Genomic DNA, 21657 nt, shown 5'->3' with positions numbered 1-21657 from the left:
GGGGGGTAAGCGGGGTGGTGACGTAGCTCATTGGTAGAGCGTGTGCTTTGGCAGCATGAGGACCCAGGTTAAAATCCCGGTACACCCCAAAATCTTTTCTTCTTCCAATCAAATCTTATACTGCATCAGGCATTACATGTGTTTAATATATTTACTTCCTTCTTTCATCTACTTAAGTGGACAACTACATCAAATCCTTTGACAAAGTCCCTCATGGCAGATTTGTGCAGAAGGTGAAGTTGCATGGGATCAGAGGTGAGCTGGCAAGGTGGATACAAAACTGGCTCAGTCAAAGAAGACAGAGGGTAGCAGTGAAAGGGTGCATTTCTGAATGGAGGGCTGTGACAAGTGGTGTTCCTCAGGGATCAGTGCTGGGACCTTTGCTGTTTGTAATATATATAAATGATTTGGAGGAAAATGTAACTGGATTGATTAGTAAGTTTGCAGATGACATAAAGGTTGGTGGATTTGTGGATAGCGATGAGGACCATCATAGGATACAGCAGGATACAGATCAGTTTGAGACTTGGGCGGAGAGATGGCAAATGGAGTTTAATCCGGACAAATGTGAGGTATTGCATTTTGGAAGGTCTAATACAGATAGGAAATATACAGTAAATGGCAGAATCCTTAAGAGTATTGATAGGCAGAGGGATCTGGGTGAACAGGTACACAGGTCACTAAAAGTGGCAATGCAGGTGGAGAAGCTAGTCAAGAAGGCATACGGCATGCTTGCCTTCATCGGCCGGGGTATTGAGTGTAAAAATTGGCAAGTCATGTTGCAGCTTTATCGAACCTTAGTGAGGCCACACTTGGAATATAGTGTTCAATTCTGGTCGCCACACTACCAGAAAGATGTGGAGGCGTTGGAGAGGGTACAGAACAGATTTACCAGGATGTTGCCTGGTATGGAGGGCATTAGCTATGAGGAGAGTTTGGAGAAATTTGGTTTGTTCTCACTGGAGCTACGGAGGTTGAGGGGAGACCTGATAGAATTCTACAAGATTATGAGAGGCATGGACAGAGTGGATAGTCAGAAGCTTTTTCCCAGGGTGGAAGAGTCAGTTACTAGAGGGCATAGGTTTACGGTGCGAGGGGCAAGGTTGAAAGGAAATGTACGAGGCAGATTCTTTACACAAAGAGTAGTGGGTGCCGGGAACCCGTTGCCGGGGGAGGTAGTGGAAGCGGATACGGTAGTGACTTTTAAGGGGCGTCTGAACAAGTACATGAATAGGTTGGAATAGAGGGATATGGTCCCCGGAAGGGTAGGGGGTTTTAGTTAAGTTGGGCAGTCTGGTTGATGCGGGCTTGGAGGGCCGAAGGGCCTGTTCCTGTGCTGTAGTTTTCTTTGTTCTAATTCCTTTCTCATGCCCAGTTCAATCATGTTTCAAACCAGGGTTCAGCACAATATATAAAAGTAAAACATTGGGATAATTGAAGGAACATGAGATACAAGAAGGGATTGGTGGTACAGGATGATTTAGGTTCGAAGAAGGATGATGAATGGATTGGGCTTCCTCATTTGTAACTACGATGTGATCTGCAAGATGAGATGCGACAGAAGCCTGACTCCACAGCAGACTGAGAGCAACTGCTGTCGAATGATGGAATGGTTCCAGCTCCAGAATGGTTATTGGTCAGAGAGGGAGTGTGAATTGTGATTGAAAATACACATCCCGTCTATGAGGGAAAAGCCTGAATGGAGGAAGTGGTGTTTTGTGAGACTGAGTCATGTTGATTGATGGTGAAATAATGAGCGATGGAAAGGCGGCTGAAAATGTGTGCGGCTGACTGAGTGAATCCAAGTCTGACGTGGTGATGAGTCAATGATGAGCTTTGAACCCTTTTAGTGAGGGGGGCGAGAGAGGTGGGGACGTAGGTCGGTGTCAGAGTGGGCGCTCGGCACATATAAGGCCCCGGGTTCAAAGCCCGGTATCCCCACCCGAATTTTGTTCTTTTTTATTATGACAAACGCAGCAACATATTTTAGAAATGAGAGTTTAATTCAGTTATTGATTGTGTGAGATAGCCATTTATCTCCTCGCAGTCCAGTTCATTTTTCAAGGTGCTGCTAGAAATAGTTTTCTGATTCGCTAATGACGTTTCAAATTATGACGTTATTTAGTAGACTATTTTAACCACATTAAATTACTTTCAACATAACATTACAGTTTATGAGGCAAACTTTTCCAAATTCCAATCTATCAGGATTCCGGACAAATGAAACGATAGAAGAAATGAAAATAAAATTTAAATCAATAAATGAAATTTTAAAACTGGCAATGGGTTGGAGGAAATACAGGAAGGGATTGGGGGTGTAGGATGGTTTAGATTTCCCCCGTGGTCCGCCTGCAAAACCTTCTGTTTCAGATGAAGATCCAATTCCCTTTTGAAAGGCTGAATTGACGCTGCCCCCAGCGGATTCAGAGGCAGAGCATTCCAGCTGCTAACCACTGGTTCAAATAGAAAATGCAATGTCTCTCTCAGGCGGTCAGGTAGTTCATGTTGGACGGGGTGGGAGGGAGTTTTACTTGTGATGGAAAAACCCCACCCCAACTGTAAGGAGGCGCCAGGACACAGCAATTGGTGGTTTCTGATCCTCGAATAGTCAGCGATGCAACTAAAACCAAGTCTGATTTTGTATTACGTCAGTGAGGGGCAAAGACTTGTTAATGGGTTAAATTAGGGGGGTGAGCGGGGTGGTGATACAGCTCCGTGGTAGAGCGTGTGCTTAGGCAGCATGAGGACCCAGGTTAAAATCCCGGTAACACTCCAACATCTTTTCTTCATCCAAACAAATCTTATGCAAGAGATTATGATTATTTATGTTAAAAAACGCAGCAAGGTATTTTCTAAAGGAGAGTTTTATTTTATTGTTGGTCTGACATTTATCTCCTCGCTGTCGAGTTCGTTTTTCAAAGTGCTGCGAGAAATAGTTTTCTGATTCGCTAATGACGTTTCAAATCATGACGTTATTTAGTAGACTATTTTTAACCACATTAAATTACTTTCAACACAACATTACAGTTTATGGGGAAAACTTTTCCAAGGTCCAATCTATCAGGATTCCGGCACATGGTTTTCCTGGAACGGGGACCATTGATCTTTTGATTGCCCAAGTTGGTGAAGACACATGATTTGTTGCTGTCTGGTTCTTTGTGATCAATGAATGAAGGAGACAGCAACTTTAAATGCTGCAGTGTTCCAGCAAACTCTGGCTGTTCTCGCAAACTCCACTGTTCTTCCCGCAATTCCTCCTGTGTTATCAGAGATTACTGCCCAGCGCTTTCAAAACCTAGAAAATAACACGTCTTCTGTCTATAAAAATACAATACTACAAGATCTGATGAGGAAAGTTTTACGATGTATCAAATGATCTGCCGCTTGTGCCCGAGATGCTCGGTTCTGTCTGGTTCCCTGGATTCTGTGATGTGACTTTTCCTGGGATCTGATGAATTTCGTTCTGCAGCAGGAAATCGATTGATCCGAGTTCCACAACATTTTGTCCGGGCACTTTCTGAATTTCTCGGGTTTTTTTGTCCCTGTGACACCATTTGCTCCATCAAATTAGTTCGAAGTCAGTTCCCACCCAGTCTGTCATTGGGGTCAATTTTTGTGAAGTGCTGAGATTCGCCAGAGAGTTTTGTTTCTGAGGGATTCTGTTTTAAATTTACTCGAACAGGCGCCGGAGTGTGGCGACTAGGGGATTTTCACAGTAATTTAATTGCAGTGTGAATGTAAGCCTGCTTGTGACTAATAACTAAACTTTAGGGGCACAGACACACGACTCTGAAACAAACACGGGATGTTTTGTTTCTTCAGTTCTGAATTGGGTGAGAAAATTAATGGGTTTTGTCCCTGCACCTTCCACCAGGTGAGTTTCTCCCCCATGGGGAGGTGTTGAACAGAAGCTGCTCGCTGTCCCAGTGTTTTGCTATTGGAGCAGATCGGGTTATATATTGAGAGCAGGTTGTCAGCCTGTCTTCACAGCCGGAGATGACGCAGGGACATGGGAAACAGGGGGGATATAAATCAGAAGGTTTATCCTTAATGATGTGAAATCATATTAAAGCCCCCTTGCTCGTCCGAAGTTGGGGGGATGTATAATTCTCGCAGGGTTGTTGTCTATGTTCTCTCTGGATTGTTGCAGCCCAGCACAACCTCAGTCCCGCTGGCAGGGGTACAGTGTGTGAGACGGGGCGGGCGGGAAGCGGCTCCAGTCTGTCCCGGGGTTTGGCAGCGAGAGGGAGCTCTCTGAGTTCAGTGTGGAATCAGCTCAGCGCCTCACTGCTCACCTGCACACAACCTCCCTTCCCCTTTCCAAAGGGTCACCTTCTTCCTGCGGTAGGATGTTTTTGGAACCTGATGCATTTTTTCATTGGAGTTTCCTGTACGTTTTAAGCATGTTTGAACTTGTGAGAAATGGAACGGAACATATATTTAAGCAATAAGAATATAATCACAAGGGAGATTTGCAGTTCATTAATAAATTTTAATTTAGACGTTCTCTCTACGCTGTTCATGGAAGCAGTCACACTCTTTAGCCTACGTTCTTCTGATTTCGCCCATGGTCAGGGACAAGAGGATGTGACTATGAATGAGACAGAGCTGCTGATCGGGAAGTTGCAAGTGGAGGGGCCTTGTTCTTTGTGTTGTGCACCAATTTTGAGGTTCTTTTATGGATGAGAGCAGGTCTTCAGGGTGTTTGATCAAAGTGACCATGGCACCGTTATACAAGAGGCCATTCAAGCTGGGTGAGTGAATAAGAATGTAGTAGGAGTACGGGACAATATATTCACCCGGATAGACATAGTTCTCTGTAGCCTGTCAGGATTGCCGAAAAGGTTGAACATTTCTTAACACAAACTTGACCAATATGAAATGGAAATTCTAAATACGGTAGACCCTTGTATTAAGTCACCCTGCCTATTATCTTTTTGTTCTATAATCGCTTATTCATTAGTGCCTGTTTTTCCGATATATATGTTACATTTGTGGTTTGTCATAATTGACGCCTTCTGCATCATCATAGCGTGTGTTCCACGTCGTCATTGGATATCAGCTCTTTAACTTTGATCTGGCATGGGGTGGCACATTGGCCCCTGGCGCTGTGGGGCAGAGTGTTAGCCAGAGTCAGTGTGGCGTTAACATGTTCTCCCTGTGTCTGTGTGCGTTTCCTCCGGTTTCCGCCCACAATCCAAAGACATATTAGGTTAGTTGGATTAACTGTGGTATGTGCACAGCGTTACTGGGATAGGGCTGGGAGGTGGGCCTGGGTGCGATGCTTTTTCGTAAAGTCAGTGCAGACTTGATGGGCCGAATGGCCTCCTTCCACACTTGGGATTCTATGGCCCGTACAACACGGGGTCCTGTGACCTAATCAACGCAATTGTGAATAAAGTGAGAAGAATTGCTGCCGTTTAAAATGTCGGAGCTTGACATTTCTCACATATGACATCTAAACTTGCTTAAATACGGCCCTGTAAAATTTCAGAACAGTTGTACAGCCTTTTCATGGGCCAGTATGAGAATGCTGAATAAATCTGAGGCTACTGTAGAACCTTGTCATCCTTTTCCATCACATTTTAAAATGTGTGTTCAGTTCTGATCAGTGAAATGGTATTTATAATTCTTTTTCTGTTCAAACATGTGTAGCAAACTCCCTGACGGCAAGCAGAGCATTTTTAATCTGAGTGTGTATCTTTTGGGTTGCATAAGTTATACAGTTAGCCTATGTTTCAGTGACACTGCACTAGAATTGACATAGAATTCCTATCAATTTGGATAGGGAAATCCTACAGATCACACCAGACTTTATGTTTTGGCTAAAATTGTTTGTGCAGAAATGAAATGGTGATAGACCAGAACAAGACTGGGTCTCACAAAAAATGAAGCCAAAACAGAAAATGCTGGAAAATGTCTGCAAGTCTGAGAGCATCTGTGGAGAAAGAAACAAAACTAACGTTTCGAGTCCGGGTGACCGTTGGTCAGAGCTGAAGACAAAGAAACTGGGATGAGACTTTTGGGGGAGGTGGTGGTGTTGACAAAGATGTCTTAGAAAAAAGACAAAGGGAATGTAATAGCGACTATTAGATCATCATGAGTAAATGGCAGAACAGAGGGAAGCAGAGGATCAAATGACAACCTGAAACATAACTATGGGGAGGAAAGGTAGGCAAATGATAGATGAAGTGAAAAAAAAAAATCAATAAATGAAATGTAAAAACTAGCAATGGGTTGGAGGAAATACAACTGAAACCAAGTCTGATATTGTATTACGTCAGTGATAAGCAAAGACTTGTTAATGGGTTCAATTAGGGGGGGGGGGGGGGGGTGGGGGGGTGGGGTGGTGACAGCTCTGTGGTAGAGCGTGTGCTTTGACAGCATAAGGACCCAGGTTCAAATCCTGGTACCACCCCGACATCTTTTCTTCATCCAATCAAATCTTATACTAAAGATAATGCCATTCATGCATCAAGTATTATATTTGTTTAATTTATTTACTTATTTCATCTGCTTAAATGGACAACTACAAATCTTTTCTCAGGCCCAGTTTAATCATGTTTCAAGCCAGGGTATTGTTCAGCACAATATGTAAAAGTAAAACATTGAGATAATTGAAGGAACATGAGATACAAGAAGGGATTGGGGGTACAGGGTGATTTAGGTTTGAAGAAAGATGATGAATGGATTGGGCTTCCTCATTTGTAACTACATTGTGATCTATAAGATGAGATGCGACAGAAGCCTGACTCCACAGCAGACTGAGAGCAACTGCTGTAGAATGATAATGGTTCCAGCTCTAGAATGGTTATTGGTCAGAGAGGGAGTGTGAATTGTGGTTGAAAATACACATCCTGACTATGAGGGAAAAGCCTGAATGGAGCAAGTGGTGTTTTGTGAGATTGAGTAATGTGGATTGAAGGTGAAAGAATGAGCGATGGAAAGGCGGCTGAAAATGTGTGCGGCTGACTTAGTGAATCCAAGTCTGACGTGGTGATTGAGTCAATGATGAGCTCAAAGCTTTGAACCCTTTTAGTGAGGGGGGGGGGGGGGGGGGGGCGAGGGAGGTGGGGACGTAGGTCGGTGTCAGAGTGGGTCCTCGGCCCATATAAGGCCCTGGCTTCAAAGTCCCGGTTATCCCCACCCAAATTTTTTTTAGTTTGAAAACGCAGCAACATTTTATAAAGGAGAGTTTAATTCATTGATTTTCTGAGATTCCACATTCATCTCTTAGCTGCCAAGTTAACGAAGTGCTTCTGGAAATAGATTCTCATTCTATTGATGTTTCAAACCTTGTTTAGCAGAATAATTTTAGCATTAAATCACTTTCCAAACAATATTTGGCTCTTCATGGTGCAAAGAAGATCCCATATATCAGGATTCCGGCACATGGTCTTCCTGGAACGGGGTCAATTGATCTTTTGATTGCCCAAGTTGGTGAAGACACATGATTTGTTGCTGTCTGGCTCTTTGTGATCAATGAATGAAGGAGACAGCAACTTTAAATGCTGCAGCGTTCCAGCAGATTCTGGCTGCTCTCGCAAACTCCACTGTTCATCCCGCAATTCCTCCTGTGTTAACAGAGGCTGAAGCTGCTCTCGCCCCAGGTATGTCCCACTGTTTTGCTGTTGGAGCCAACCTGGTTATATATTGAGAGCAGGTTGTCAGCCTGTCTTTCACAGCTAGAGATGAAATAGTGACATTGGAAACAGGGGGGGATATAAATCAGAAAGTTTATCCTTAATGATCCGTGCAAAGACAATGTGTAACTTTGATGTTTATGGTTGCATGTGCAGAATTCATTCATTCAGTATGTTAACATGTGCCATTGCCAAAGAATAAGTGGGACCCCACCCAATTGCAGCTGTTATTACCTCATTTTAGCCCTTACACTGCATCTAGATAACCGGATTGTTGGAGAAATCCAAAACCAACACAGCCTTTGTACAGCTGACTTGTCCCTCACACAGTCGGGATTAAAAAACAGCGGCAACGTGCATCTCCTTCCCCCCTCCTTAAAGACTTTGCCTCTGTGGACCACACGGCAATAAATGGACTCGTGTCCATTGGGCAAAAAATGTCAATTTGTCCCAGTGCCCCAACAATGAAAAGTCATGGTACAGTCGCCAAGCCAACATTCAGTGTCTACACAAGCTGCATAAAGAGGCGACAATGCAATGAAATTCAGCCTAGCAACGCATTTAGCCACATCCAACTAAGAATCTAACTTTTGCAGGCTCCTGAATGACGGAGGAACATTTTCAGAAATGGAGGCTCAAACCCAAGCCACACAAACACCATCTGGATTAGAGGAACTCCAAGCGCGCTTTGAAAGTGATCTTTTGTACCGCATCGGACGTGAAGCTGAACCGTGCGATAACTGAAACTTAATTACTTGAAAGTAGCCAGCAAGACAAAAACAAGAGTCAACCTGGTTCTAAAAATGGCAAACACGAGCTGGGGAGCACCAGTGCTTTGTCCTTTGTTTATTCTGTAACCGAGTACTGGGCAGTGATATGAACCAGAAATAGTCACACAAAACTTAATTAGCCCATTCTCATTACATTACAGGAAATCTAAAATAGCCCGATCATTATGGCTCTTCGGCATATGCTCCAAAACACCTCTCGTCCTCCAGGAATTTGTTCTCCATAGCATTAGTGCCAATTAGGTTTAACCAGTCTATGTAAATTGAAGTTGCCCATTATTATTACTATATTCCCACGTAACATTCAGCATCACTGTGCCACTTTTGAATGGACCTACCTCATTAAGTTGATCTTTCTCTACACCCTAGCTATCACTGCAGCACTACATTCTACACCCTTTCCTTTTCTATGTACAGTATGCTTTGTATAGCACGCAAGTATACTCACCGTATACTCATACATATGACAATAATAAATAATTTCTCCCAAGTTGCATAAGCCCTTTTGGACTCGTGTTTAACCTTCTATAATGCAACTCCAACCTTGATGATGCTTGGAAAGCTGAATGGATTTCAAAGTGGTCACAAACACCTTGTGATCCACCCGATACAAAAGGTCTCTGGTATTGAATGTTTGTCAAACTCACGGGGAACCTTAAACCACACGCACGCAACTCATGACCGATGCAGATACTGAATGCACAAACGAAAAATTAAAACTCTCCAATGTGCAACTGGAGTCACTCAAAACAGACCATGGATCATAAAACAACTCTATGCCCGACGAATAAAGATGAAGGAGGCACTACGGCAATCGACACTGAATTACCTGGTTCAAATACCCTATTTAAAATTATACCCATTGCTCTGTAGCAACCATAAGTGTGTGTATATTGATTCAGCTTCAATTATAACTTTATAAATTTATCACTACTGATACAAAATTAGATGCTTATACCCAAGATAAGGCTGGTGTACACAATATTAAAGCTGATTTCCCCTTAATAGACCAGAAATATGCTGCAATTAATGGTTGCTACAGAACTGTATACTTTGAAACCAATAGTGCACATTCACACACTGCCATTCTACACCAGTACCAACTTCAGATCCAATGTCTGTTTGCTACTAAAAATCAGCAGAGCTGCCAACATCCTATTCATACTTATCTTCTGGAGGTATCACACTGAGGCCAAGTTTCAATGTTGAGCACTATCACGTCACGTGGCTTCTGTCTTCAGTGGAAGACTGACCGAGATTGCTGTAATAAAAAAAGCGTGCTGGAAATATACAGCACCTCTGGCAGGACTTGAGATGTGGAGATGCCGGCGTTGGACTGGGGTAAGCACAGGAAGAAGTCTCACAACACCAGGTTAAAGTCCAACAGGTTTATTTCTCCGAAAGCTTATGGTATTTGCTACCAAATAAACCTGTTGGACTTTAACCTGGTGTTGTGAGACTTCTTACAGGACTTGAGAAACAGGATGAAACCCAAAGTCAAATAGGACTCTTAGGCAAGTAAACTACTATCTTCATATTCCTCACATTGAACACTATTTGCAGAAAGCATCCAGCAGTTCTGAAGATGAGTCTTATTCAACTTGAAATGTTAACTCTTTCTCTCTCTGCTCCAGACCTGCTGAGTGTTTCCAGCACTTGGTTTTTATTTCATATTTTCAGTATTTTGCTTTTACTTTGGATTAATAACTTGGTTCTAAATAGAATTAGATACAGAAATGCTGGAAAAACAGTGTCGTGGATCAAGAAGCAAATCTTCCGATTTATCACATTCTCCAACCCTTCTAGAAATCTCTCACCTTAATTCTCAAAGCTACAATTTAGAGGCAGATTTCATCTAGTTTCTAGTGAAATTAATAGCTTCAGGGAATCAAGTACTTCGTAAATGTCTTCAGCAGTTCTCCTGTGCACTTTTCTGCATCATAACTGCATACAATGATGTATGAGCTCTGTAGCTAAGGGCCTCTGAAGTAAGCAGATTAATTTAACATTAAACTTTGATTGCAGGGTGCCAAATGTTCAGATGTTCCCTTTTTACAGATGACTTTCCCTACCTATCTTAACTTCCATCTAGTTTCAAAGTTGGAGTCCAGATTTTGCTTGTGCTGGACAAGTTATTACTGATATTAGCATTTTGTTGGAAATCACCTTAAGTATTTAAACATATTGCTAACCTAGCAACTACTAGTTGCAGCAAGAACAATTTTTTCTTGGCTGCTATCAGCAAATAAGGTAGAGACTCTGTCAATCTCTTGTGCTCATCTTCACTTGTTTTAAATGGCTCTATTTCCCCTGCCCAATTTGATGAGTGGCCTTGAACCAAAGGAACACTGATAATTGTAAAGCCTTAATGCAATTGCAACCATTGCAAAAATTGACAATTAGCTGATTTAGATATTTCAGCAACAGGATCACATTTGAGGATGTTCATCCCTCCAAGACAAAACATTACTTAGAATCGAGCTAATGTTTGTCACTGAACAAAAACTGTTTCAAGTTTGAATTTAAGCACAATAGTCAGGTAAATGTTGATTTTATTTATACTCGTTATTTGCATGAAATGTAACCTTTAAAAATAAAATGACATGTTAATCAGCCAAACATTAATTTCATTGTACTAGCTTAAATATAGTCTCAAATCTTATCCATTCTTTGTTTACAACTTAAACGGAAATTTACATTCAAAACAGAACTCTGTTCTGTTTATGTATAGTACAAAAATCAACAGAAACACATGTGGGGTTACTCATGGTCACCATTTCAAATTTTAGATTTGCCATAGATATTATGAGGAATACCTTTAGAGAATTGTGTGCCCATATTGCTCAATATCTATTCATACAAATAAGCCCTTTTGCAATCTGAACTATTCTCTTCCAAGTGTGCCCTTTTTGAATCTTTTAGTAGGTAAACTGAAAACACTTCAGTGCAATGAGATTGGGTGTAAATCATTAGGCTGCTTTATGCATATGTGTAACATTTATAATCAAATCACATTTTAACCAAGTTCAAATATCTCATGAGCAAATAAATGTATACCATACTCTACTAGCTGGCTCACCTGATTTTCCAAGCCTCCTAGTGCTGACCAGATCTGACAGGACACAAACTTCCCAACATCTAAGGATCTCTTCCCAGACCCACATGGGCTGACTGAGATTTGCATGCAAGCTTTGCTCCTCATTCATTCATTAATCAGTAAGCCAATCAATAAAACCATATATCCCTTCTTTACCTCAAGGTACTCTGCCCCTCCTGCAATACCTCTTCCTCCTCTTCCAGTCCTCACCGTTGAAATTTAGTCCCTCAAAACCACTTACTGCTACGCTCAAAATAAATGCTGAACCAGCCTGACATCCAGTTGAGGCGGGGCGGGGGGGGGGTGAGAAAATCACTATCATTACTTGAAAATGGATTGTGGGTCACAACCATTCAGCAACTGGTATGAAATTATGATCCATATATTACATTTAAGTGCAACAACTGGCTTATTTAAATAATTGTTTATAATATCAAGAGTAATGGCACATTTATGGCAAATGTAAAAGTTAATATTTCCTTAAATGGGCACCATTGCAATTTGAAACCATAAAATAAGCAACAGGTGTCTTTTAAATTCGTTACAAATCAGATAATGCGCTGTCTTCCAATGACTGCTAGAATATCCACAAATTACTGCAACTCTAAAATAGAGTATTTACACAACTTGTATTACAGCTAAGTGAAATCATACAATAAATGTAATTGATCAGTGAATCATTTATCTTAATTCTTTGGCAACGTGTAAATAAAATGACAGAATTAATTATCTTCATGATCATGTTGGAAGTTAAATATGCGATGGTCATTCTAGAAGGTGCACTGTGCAGGTAAAGATGAAATATATTAGATTGCTTATGTTTCAGCTCTTATTCCACACTCGGAATGATATCTAAGACTTGAAAGAAACTCATCCGACAGAACTGGACAGTTGTTGTATTTGAGCTTGTGGTCCAATGGGTTGTGAACCATATTAACATGTACCCCAATGGTTGGTAACTCATGATGAAACCCAAACAAAGAACCAACAGATAAACGAATTACTTGCATGTTTATAATAGATAATTCTAGGTATGAATATACCATCAAGGCCATTGTACAGCTAAACCAACTTGTAATTACATCTTTTCATCTATGTTCTTAAACTTCAAGAAACTGAACATCTTCTCCAAAACAAATTTCTATAATGTACAAGAACAAATTGAATCACACATTAAGAGTCCATTTAATAAACTGAGTTTGCTACTGCCTTTGCAACATTTATCTAAGTAGATTTCCCCCTTAGCTTATTGAAATTCTACAACACAACTGGGTTATTATAATAGTTGCACCCTTGGTTGCTGGAGAAGCATGATGACATTGGCTATTTGTAGTTAGAATCCTTTTACTTATTTTGTTGTTTCACTTTGTAGTCAGCCAGAGCAGCTTTGATTGCATCTTCTGCCAGCACTGAAACAAAGAGAAGGAATCAAATTGTGTAGCTTAAACTCACGTCTACTTGACTGTATCTAAGAAAGGAAATGAGCCCCACATTTTCACTAACTTGAACCTGCTTCGAACAATACTGGCCATAATGGAGTTTATATATTCTGTAGAAAGGTCAAACCCAAGCCAATGGAATGGCTTTATGTCATAAGTTTTGGCGTTGCAACATCAAGACAGAATTCTTTCATTTCAAGGACAATTGTGCCAACTGACAAAAGCCAACATGACTACTGCCTTCACCTTTAAGTAAAGGAAAATAACTGCACTAAAAGGTCAGTCAAGAATATGTAATGTCCTGTATTAGACCTTGAACCTAAAAGCTTCTGAAACAGAAACACAAGTGCTACCATTTAAATCACTCAGTCAGCACAGTGAGGGTGTAAGTGGAATTATATTAAGCAGGTTACCTAAACTGTTAGCAACACATTCCTGCACCGTTATTGCATTATCAACACTTTCATATAGAAATCAACAGTAATAGCTAATGCCTCGCCACAAATGCTTTTGCGTAACATTCTGCCAACTTTAAGTGGGTTAACTCCTCTCAAATAGGGTAAGGTCAAATGAAGTTAAACACTCATCTGCTAACAAAGCTTTGTTTAATAACTTCTCTTTCAGAGTTTGCACTATTGCCTCTGGTCCGCTGGAATGTTTCATCGTCTTCTGTTGATAAACCTACCAGCAACATCATCAACATGTAATCAGCTTTCAGATGACAAGTTCACTCAGCTTCTCCTCCCTTTTAATGGTATGTTAGCTATTGTTTAATTGAGTACTCAGAGCACTTATAAAGGGATTCTCTCTTTAAAAAAGGGCGCTCACTTTTAATTCAATTTGTTAATTTAAAAAAAATATTAGCCCACTTTTTCCCCACCTTTATACCAGCAGAGTATAAAAGGATTCTGTTAGTAGGTCTGAGGCAGACTTATGTGATGCTGCAATCTGTAAATAAACCTATCAAATGATTTGTGTCTAGTGTCGTACTTCATCAGGTTTGGGATCCAATTATCACTGCGTTATCTGCCTGGCTATATGGCATCAATTTGTGGATGAGGTAGAATTTTCTGCACCATAACAGGAAGGCGGCCAAAGCTGCCTTCCCCAAACAACCTCAGTGCCTCATTACCGCTCCTTCCTGGTTTCTCTTAACTCGAGTCCTTCTCAAAACCAAATAAAAAGCTGCAAACCACATTGTTATCTGTCGTCGAAACTCACTTCTTCCATTGTCAATCTGTGTAGTAACCTTAGCATAAAAGATGTTTCAAAAAGGAAACTTTGGGCATTAAATAAACAAAACTGAATGTTGAGCCAAAGCAGAAAGTATTAGGAGGGGAGACATTTAGGATCTCAAAACGGCACCCTCCGCTTTCTATCAAGTTTCCTCTTTTCTGCCACTGGTGACAGCCTTCAATCACCTTGCCCAACTCTGGTATTTTCTCCCCCAATCCATCCACCCTACTACCATCAGAAGTTTTAAAAACTTACCTCTTGAACCTGGCCTTCACCCCTCCCCAATTTCTCAGTTACTGCTATTCAGGTTTGATTTCCTTCAATTCTGAAGCTTTGAGATGTGTTTAAATAGCAAATGCACCATACAAATTCAAGCTGTTTCTGCCAAACAACTGTCACATCTGATTTGTGTCACTATAAAATGAATCCAAACTTACTTGAGCAGTGCAGTTTGACTGGAGGAAGACATAACTCCTTAGCAATATCTGTGTTCTTAATTGTCAAGGCTTCATCAACCTGCAATTGAACAAAGGCCAATGATTTCTTCAACCTGAGTATGGAACCATGAGGTACAAAAATATAGTAAAACGGACAATTATTTTACAAAATGCAGCAGAAACATGTCTAATATGGTTAGGAAAGGTTTAGAGGGATATGGGCCAAATGCAGTAAGCTTAGATGGGCATGGTCCAGTTTGGGCCAAAGGGCCTGTCTCCATGCCATAGGTTCTATTTTAATGATATTTTACTATGTTGCTCCATTGTATAGTGCAATGGTACATCAGCATACACAAGGTTCCCACTCCGATCAGAAAGTACAATGCATTTTTCACAAGGAAGCAAATGAGAGCAAGTGAACTTGCATCCCTACCATTCATTGCCAAATTAACAAGTAATTTCCTGTCCTACTTTTAAGTGTTAGTTTTGGAGATCTTGGCACCAGCAATCCGATTATTAAATCTCCATCTATGAGAGAGAAGCTGTACTTTTACCTCATTGAATATGTAGCTAGGGACACTCTGTGTTGCTGTGGTGAAAGGAAATACCATGTATTCACAATGTATTTTACAAAATCTCAGAAACATACAATGGACTAGTCATGGGATGTTAGATAAACTGGAATTGGGGAGAAGATTATTTGTCAACATAAATCATCTGTTGATGAGAGACTAATGCCATGGGTCATTACAAACCTATGACAGATTAGTATTTAATTTTATTAGTTTAGTCCCAAAAAAAAGAGCATTTTGGTTCCTTCTGTAACATTTTCACTGAGGTACTTCGTAGACTAAAGACAGTTTGAAGGTTAAGTATCTTTACCGTTTTCCCTTTCACCCATTCTGTAGCGAGTGAACTAGAAGCAATTGCAGATCCACAGCCAAATGTTTTAAATCTTGCTTCAACAATTTTCCCATTTTCGTCCACTTCAATCTACAGAAGAGAAATAGTCAAATGTAAACAAGCTATAATTTTTGCCCTCCAAGTTATTAACTCTATCACAACACTTGAAATGAAAATCACTATCAGAGCATTAATCAGGCAGAATTGTATCAAACATTCCAAACTGCAACTTCAAGGGGGTAATTGGGGAGAAAGAACAGCCATATATTTGTAATCTCCCCACACCAGCAGGAGACACTCAGAGGAGAGGAGCCATTTGCCCTCAATGTCATCCTGACCTTTCGGGGATAAACTGGCTTGAAATATCCCACGGGACAGGCAACATAATTAGGAAATGGTGCATCTATTAAAATATTGGAGGATTCCAGATCAAACAAGATGAAATAGGACTAATAGTTACAAAATGAAAGAATCCTCCAGAAAATTTATCACTGTGGCTGTTCAACTAGGTCAAACATTAAGTGATGTAATAAAGCAACCCTGAATACAGAAAAGCAAATCTTCTTTGAAGTCACAGCACCACTAAACTGGGAAAAGATGTTTTGACTTTATACTAGTTCCCATCATTGAGAGAACCAGACATATGTAGGTGTTCACTCCTATAAATGTCAGCTGAAACAACATTGTGTCAATCTGCAAAATCCACAAATACCCCATATCATTTGGTGTTGGACGTTACTGCTTTGTTGAGATATACCACTGGATCCAAGCAGCAAGAATACAGGTAATCCAACAATTACTTTCAATTTAAACTGCTTAAATTTAATAGAAGATTTTTAAAAAATCATTCTGCAACAAATAGCATTTGATGTAGCATCATCCCCCCCAAAAAAAGTTATTTCTAGAAATATCTCACAAACTTCAAAGACATTTAAAAGACTTGATGGTTTCTGATGTGATATTACTAATTGGTTTCCTGTCCAACTGTGTCTCTCATTCGAAGACACCAACTCGAAGAATGGCTCCACAGGCATGCTACCCGTTGCCATTTGATGTGGCCTTTTTTTCTTAAAACCTACAAACCTACAAAGTTATACAGATCCCTTTCCTTACCACTGCATGCTTTCAACAGGGATCATTTGATGGCATATCAATAGGAATCCTAACTTTTAACTCACTTGGGCCAATTGTTGCACCCTTGTTGAAACTTGGATCCATTCATATCCATTTAACACACAACCATACTGGAAACAAAACTGATGAGGGTGCCCCTTTATTACATGTAACAAGTTTACCTGCAGCTTCATGACATCACCACAAGCTGGTGCACCAACCAGGCCTGTCCCAACATTCTTTGAATTCTTATTCAAGGATCCAACATTTCTGGGATTCTCATAGTGATCGACTACCTGTACAGAAGGAATGGGAATAAATCATAACTTGAAGAAATATTTTAACTACAAAGTAAAATTTTACCAACAGCTTATAATTAGTAACATAAAAATCTGAAAGTCAATTCTCTCTTTTCCAAGATTCCCCTCACATAATGCAGCATTCATTTGAAAGGCTGACAAGCAACTTTACTAGAGATACATGTCAGAAGCCTGATGGAATACCTGGATGAGTGCAGCTCCAACAACACAAGAAGCTTGACACTAACCAGGGCAAAGCAGCTAGTTTGATTGGCAACCCAGTGGCAGCAATGTGTTCCATTAACAAATGCACTGCAGCAACTCACCAAGGCTCCTTCGACAGCACTGTCAGACCGCCACTACCTCGAAGGACAAGAGCAACGAATGAGTGGGAACACCACTACCTCAAGCCACACATCACTGATTTAGAGTGATGTCGCCCTTCCTTCACCAGCATTGGGTCAAAGTCCTGAAACTCCCTTCCGAGCTGCAATGTGAGTGTTCCGACATCATAGGGCCTGCAGCAATTCTAGCAGGCAGCTCACCACCGCCTTCTCAAGGGGAGTTAGGAAAGAGCAATAAATACTGGCCTAGCCAACGTTCAGACTTTCTGAAAGAATAAACAATCCCTCTACTACAGATATGAAGGTAGTCTTCACGCTTAGCTCAGAAAAGCAAGACCAAAACTTCACTGCAGAATTCTAAGTGCATATCAACATCACATGAAAGCAAACACTGATCAAAAAGACTGTCTGCTCCAATTTACTTCTGTTTTCATAAGCACCCAAAGAGAGCTGATTACATGCTAATGGCTACCCTCTGCAACATTGAGTATCTGGGCCCTGTACCATAAGGTACAAATGCTTCCCTATTAATTAAGCACCTTCAGATATTGAAGTTCCATCTCTACAGAAATTCGCCCATCATCTGCAGACCTCTGCCATTTTCCACATCAGCCCACACCAATTTCATTCTCCATACAATTGCCATTCTTATATCTTATGGTGTCATCCATGACTCAGTTGGGAGAACCTTATTTGTGCCAGAAGGTTGTGGGTTTAAGTTTCACTGCAGGACTTGGACATAAATATCAAGGTCGATGCTCAAGTGCAGTCCTAAGGGAATGCTGCACTGTTGGTGCTGCCACCTTTTGAAAGATATGTTAAACCAAAGCCACTATTCCAAAGTAGTCATGATGTGGAGATGCCGGCGTTGGACTGGGGTAAACACAGTAAGAAGTTTCACAACACCAGGTTAAAGTCCAATAGGTTTATTTAGTAGCAAAAGCCACTAGCTTTTGGAGCGCTGCTCCTTCGTCAGGTAAGTGGGAGTTCTGTTCACAGTGTGAGGTGACCGTCCTTGATGGAGATGCGTGTGTCCAAGAATGCAACCGATTCCGGAGAGTAGTCCATGGTGAGTCTGATGGTGGGATGGAACTTGTTGATGTCATGTTACAGGGATTGTTCACCATGAATCTAAAGGAAGAAAATGTCATCAATGTATCTAGTGTATAGCATCGGTTGAAGGTCCTGTGCAGTGAAGAGGTCTTGTTCGAACCTGTGCATGAAGATGTTGGCATATTGAGGTGCGAATTTGGTCTCCATGGCTGTTCCGTGTGTCTGGATGAAGAACTGGTTGTTGAAGGTGAAGACATTGTGGTCCAGGATGAAGCGGATGAGTTGTAAAATTGCATCTGGAAACTGGCAGTTGTCGACGTTGAGTACTGAGGCAGTTGCAGCAATGCTATTGTTGTGGGATTTGCAGACGCTACGACAACGGGTGAATGAACGCTGCTCGACAATCACCAGGCAAGAGCGTTCTCTTCCTGTTGGGGAACACTTCAGCGGTCACGTGCATTTGGCCTCTGATCTTCGGGTAAGCGTTCTCCAATGCGGCCTTCACGACAACGCAGAGTCGCTGAGCAGAGACTGATAGCCAAGTTCTGCACATGAGGACAGCCTCAACCGGGATATTGGATTCATGTCACACTATCTGTAATCCCCACAGCTTGCCTGGACTTGCAGAGTCTCACTGGCTGTCCTGTCTGGAGACAATACACACCTCTTTAACCTGTGCTTAACACTCTCGCCACTCACACTGTCTGTACCTTTAAGACTTGATTACCTGTAAAGACTCGCATTCCAACCATTATTTTGTAAATTGAGTTTGTGTCTTTATATGCCTTGTTTGTGAACAGAACTCCCACTTAGCTGACGAAGGAGCAGCACTCCGAAAGCTAGTGGCTTTTGCTACCAAATAAACCTGTCGGACTTTAACCTGGTGTTGTGAGACTTCTTACTGTGACTATTCCAAAGAGCAAGGACATTATCCACAGTGCTCTGGTCAATATTTATTCCTCAATTGCAAGGCTGCAATCCCTCAGATGTAGGACAATCAGCTCCTAAACTCATCTGTGTCCTTCACTATAAGAACAGGAATTTTATGTACGGACAAGAACATACAAATGTTGAAATAGTTAATACATATTGTAATTAAATCCTTAATAGGATAATTTAAAAATTTCATTAGCAAACAAGCAATAAACCCAAAATGGATTGTATAGACAATAAAAGGAAACTCAATTGAATTGAGTTTGTATGCACAAATTGGCTACTGTTTCCGACATGACAACCATGACCAGACAAGTACTTAATTGGCTGTAAACTGCTTTGAGAGATCCGGTGGTCATAAATGCAAGTTTTTCTTTTCTCTTTACACATCTATTCCAATCTTTCGCCCTCCCGCCAACCCTATCCACAACTCCACCCCCTCCCCCCCAACCCCATCCAAAACACACACTCCTCCTCCCATCTACTCATTTTTCCTTTAACCATAGAATCCCTACAGTGCAGAAAACAGCTATTTGGCCCAATGAGCCTGCCCCGACTCTACAAAAGAAATCTCCCCTCCGCCCTATTTCCATAGCCCTGCACATTTACTCATTTACCCAAGCTATACATCTTTAGCAGAGAATGCTGGAAACAGGTCAAGACAGCAAACACAGGATTACTCCATTAGTTCACATGACAATTTCAGGGTGTCAGTCCTGAGAAAGGGAAGGGTTGGTTAAGGCCTCCTGATTAATCTCTATCGGTGTCAGTCCTAGGGAAGGGTTGGTTGATGCCCCTTGATTAATAAAGGGCAGCACGGTAGCACAGTGGTTAGCACTGCTGCTTCACAGCTCCAGGGACCTGGGTTCGATTCCCGGCTCGGGTCACTGTCTGTGTGGAGTTTGCACATTCTCCTCGTGTCTGCGTGGGTTTCCTCCGGGTGCTCCGGTTTCCTCCCACAGTCCAAAGATGTGCGGGTTAGGTTGATTGACTATGCTAAAAAAATTGCCCCTTAGTGTCTTGAGATGTGTAGGTTAGAGAGATTAGTGAGTAAATATGTAGGGATATGGGGGTAGGGCCTGGGTGGGATTGTGGTCGGTGCAGACTCGATGGGCCGAATGGCCTCTTTCTGTACTGTAGGGTTTCTATGATTTCTATGAATCTCTATCAGGGTGTCAGTCCTGGGTTAATGCCCCATGATTAATAATCTCTATCAGGGTGTCAGTCCTGGGGAATGGTTGATGAAGGCCTCCTGATTAATCCCAGCCTTAGCCCCGCGCTGGTTCTGACCCAAAATGCGACGGGAAACCTCCCGACGCACTCATGCTGGGCGCGGGAGACCCTCGAATCCCACCGCTTGTCGTTCCCATTCGTACAGGCCGCTTTTACCTTCTTGTGATAGGCAGCGGCGAGGGGTGAGCGAGCCCGGAGCACAAGGCGCAGGAAGAGAGGACACGAAGCTGCCACCGCCGCCATCGCTGCCCGAGACCCGACTGCGTCACAAGCCTCCCGTCCGCCCTAACGTCACGGCCCGAGGGGCGACGCGATTGCGTCATCCAGAGTCACAAAGGAACGGGCCACGCCGTTGCGAGACGTCACCGCGCCCAATCACCATGGCAACCTCCAACCGTCGTTGGGGGGGGGGGGGGGGGGAGAGCAGTATGTTCCAACTTCCCCCTGGTCTTACTAACAATGCAATCAATTGCAAAAGATGGACCAGTAATTCCATTATATAAAAACACAACTAAGTTGTGCAGGTTAGGTCGATTGGCCATGTTAAATTGACCCTTAGTGTCAGGGGGATTAGCCCGGTAAATACGTGGGGTCAGAAACATAGAAGAAAGGAGCAGGAGGAGGCCATTTGGCCCTTCGAGCCTGCTCCGCCGCCATTCATTACTGATCGTCCAATTTAATAGCCTAATCCTACTTTCTCCCCATAACCATTGATCCCATTCGCCCCAAGTGCTATGTCCAACCGCCTCTTGAATACATTCAATGTTTTGACATTAGCTACTTCCTGTGGTAATGAATTCCACAGGCTCACCACTCTTTGCGTGAAGAAATGTCTCATCTCCCCATCCTAAATGGTCTACCCTGAATCCTCCCACCCCCGGTTCTGAAATCCACCACCATCAGGAACATCCTCCCTGCATCTACCCTGACTAGGCCTGTTAGAATTTTATAAGTGTCTGTGAGATCTCCCCTCATTTATCTGAACTCCAGCGAAAACTATTTTACCTAGTCAATCTCTCCTCATACATCAGTCCCGCCATCCCCGGAATCATCCTGGTAAACCTTTGCTGCAGTCCCTCGAGAGCAGAGATCCTTCCTCAGAAAAGGAGACCAAAACTGCACACAATACTCTCGGTGTG

General features: G+C 42.0%; 1 protein-coding gene and 1 long non-coding RNA gene across 2 annotated transcripts in view; one reads left to right on the top strand and one right to left on the bottom strand.

Moving 5' to 3' along the window:
• LOC144502770 (uncharacterized) overlaps window positions 1-13938 on the top strand; it is an 83324-nt gene extending 69386 nt beyond the window's left edge. The window contains exon 2 of the long non-coding RNA XR_013499382.1: window positions 13592-13938. This is a non-coding gene — a long non-coding RNA (uncharacterized LOC144502770). The remainder of the gene's footprint in view (window positions 1-13591) is intronic.
• Window positions 10967-20825, bottom strand: iscua (iron-sulfur cluster assembly enzyme a). Its single transcript, XM_078227039.1, has 5 exons — window positions 20675-20825; window positions 16839-16952; window positions 15523-15633; window positions 14641-14719; window positions 10967-12937 (listed from the first exon to the last, which is right to left on the bottom strand). Exons 1-5 carry the CDS (start codon window positions 20759-20761, stop codon window positions 12873-12875), a joined length of 456 nt encoding a protein of 151 aa, XP_078083165.1. The 5' UTR covers window positions 20762-20825; the 3' UTR covers window positions 10967-12872.
• Window positions 20826-21657: the final 832 nt, after the last annotated feature.

This window comes from Mustelus asterias, chromosome 13, assembly GCF_964213995.1.
Source record: "Mustelus asterias chromosome 13, sMusAst1.hap1.1, whole genome shotgun sequence".
NCBI classification, from domain to species: domain Eukaryota; kingdom Metazoa; phylum Chordata; class Chondrichthyes; order Carcharhiniformes; family Triakidae; genus Mustelus; species Mustelus asterias.
The sequence above is the reverse complement of the archived record's forward strand: the minus strand, read 5'-3'. Positions and strand labels throughout refer to the sequence as shown.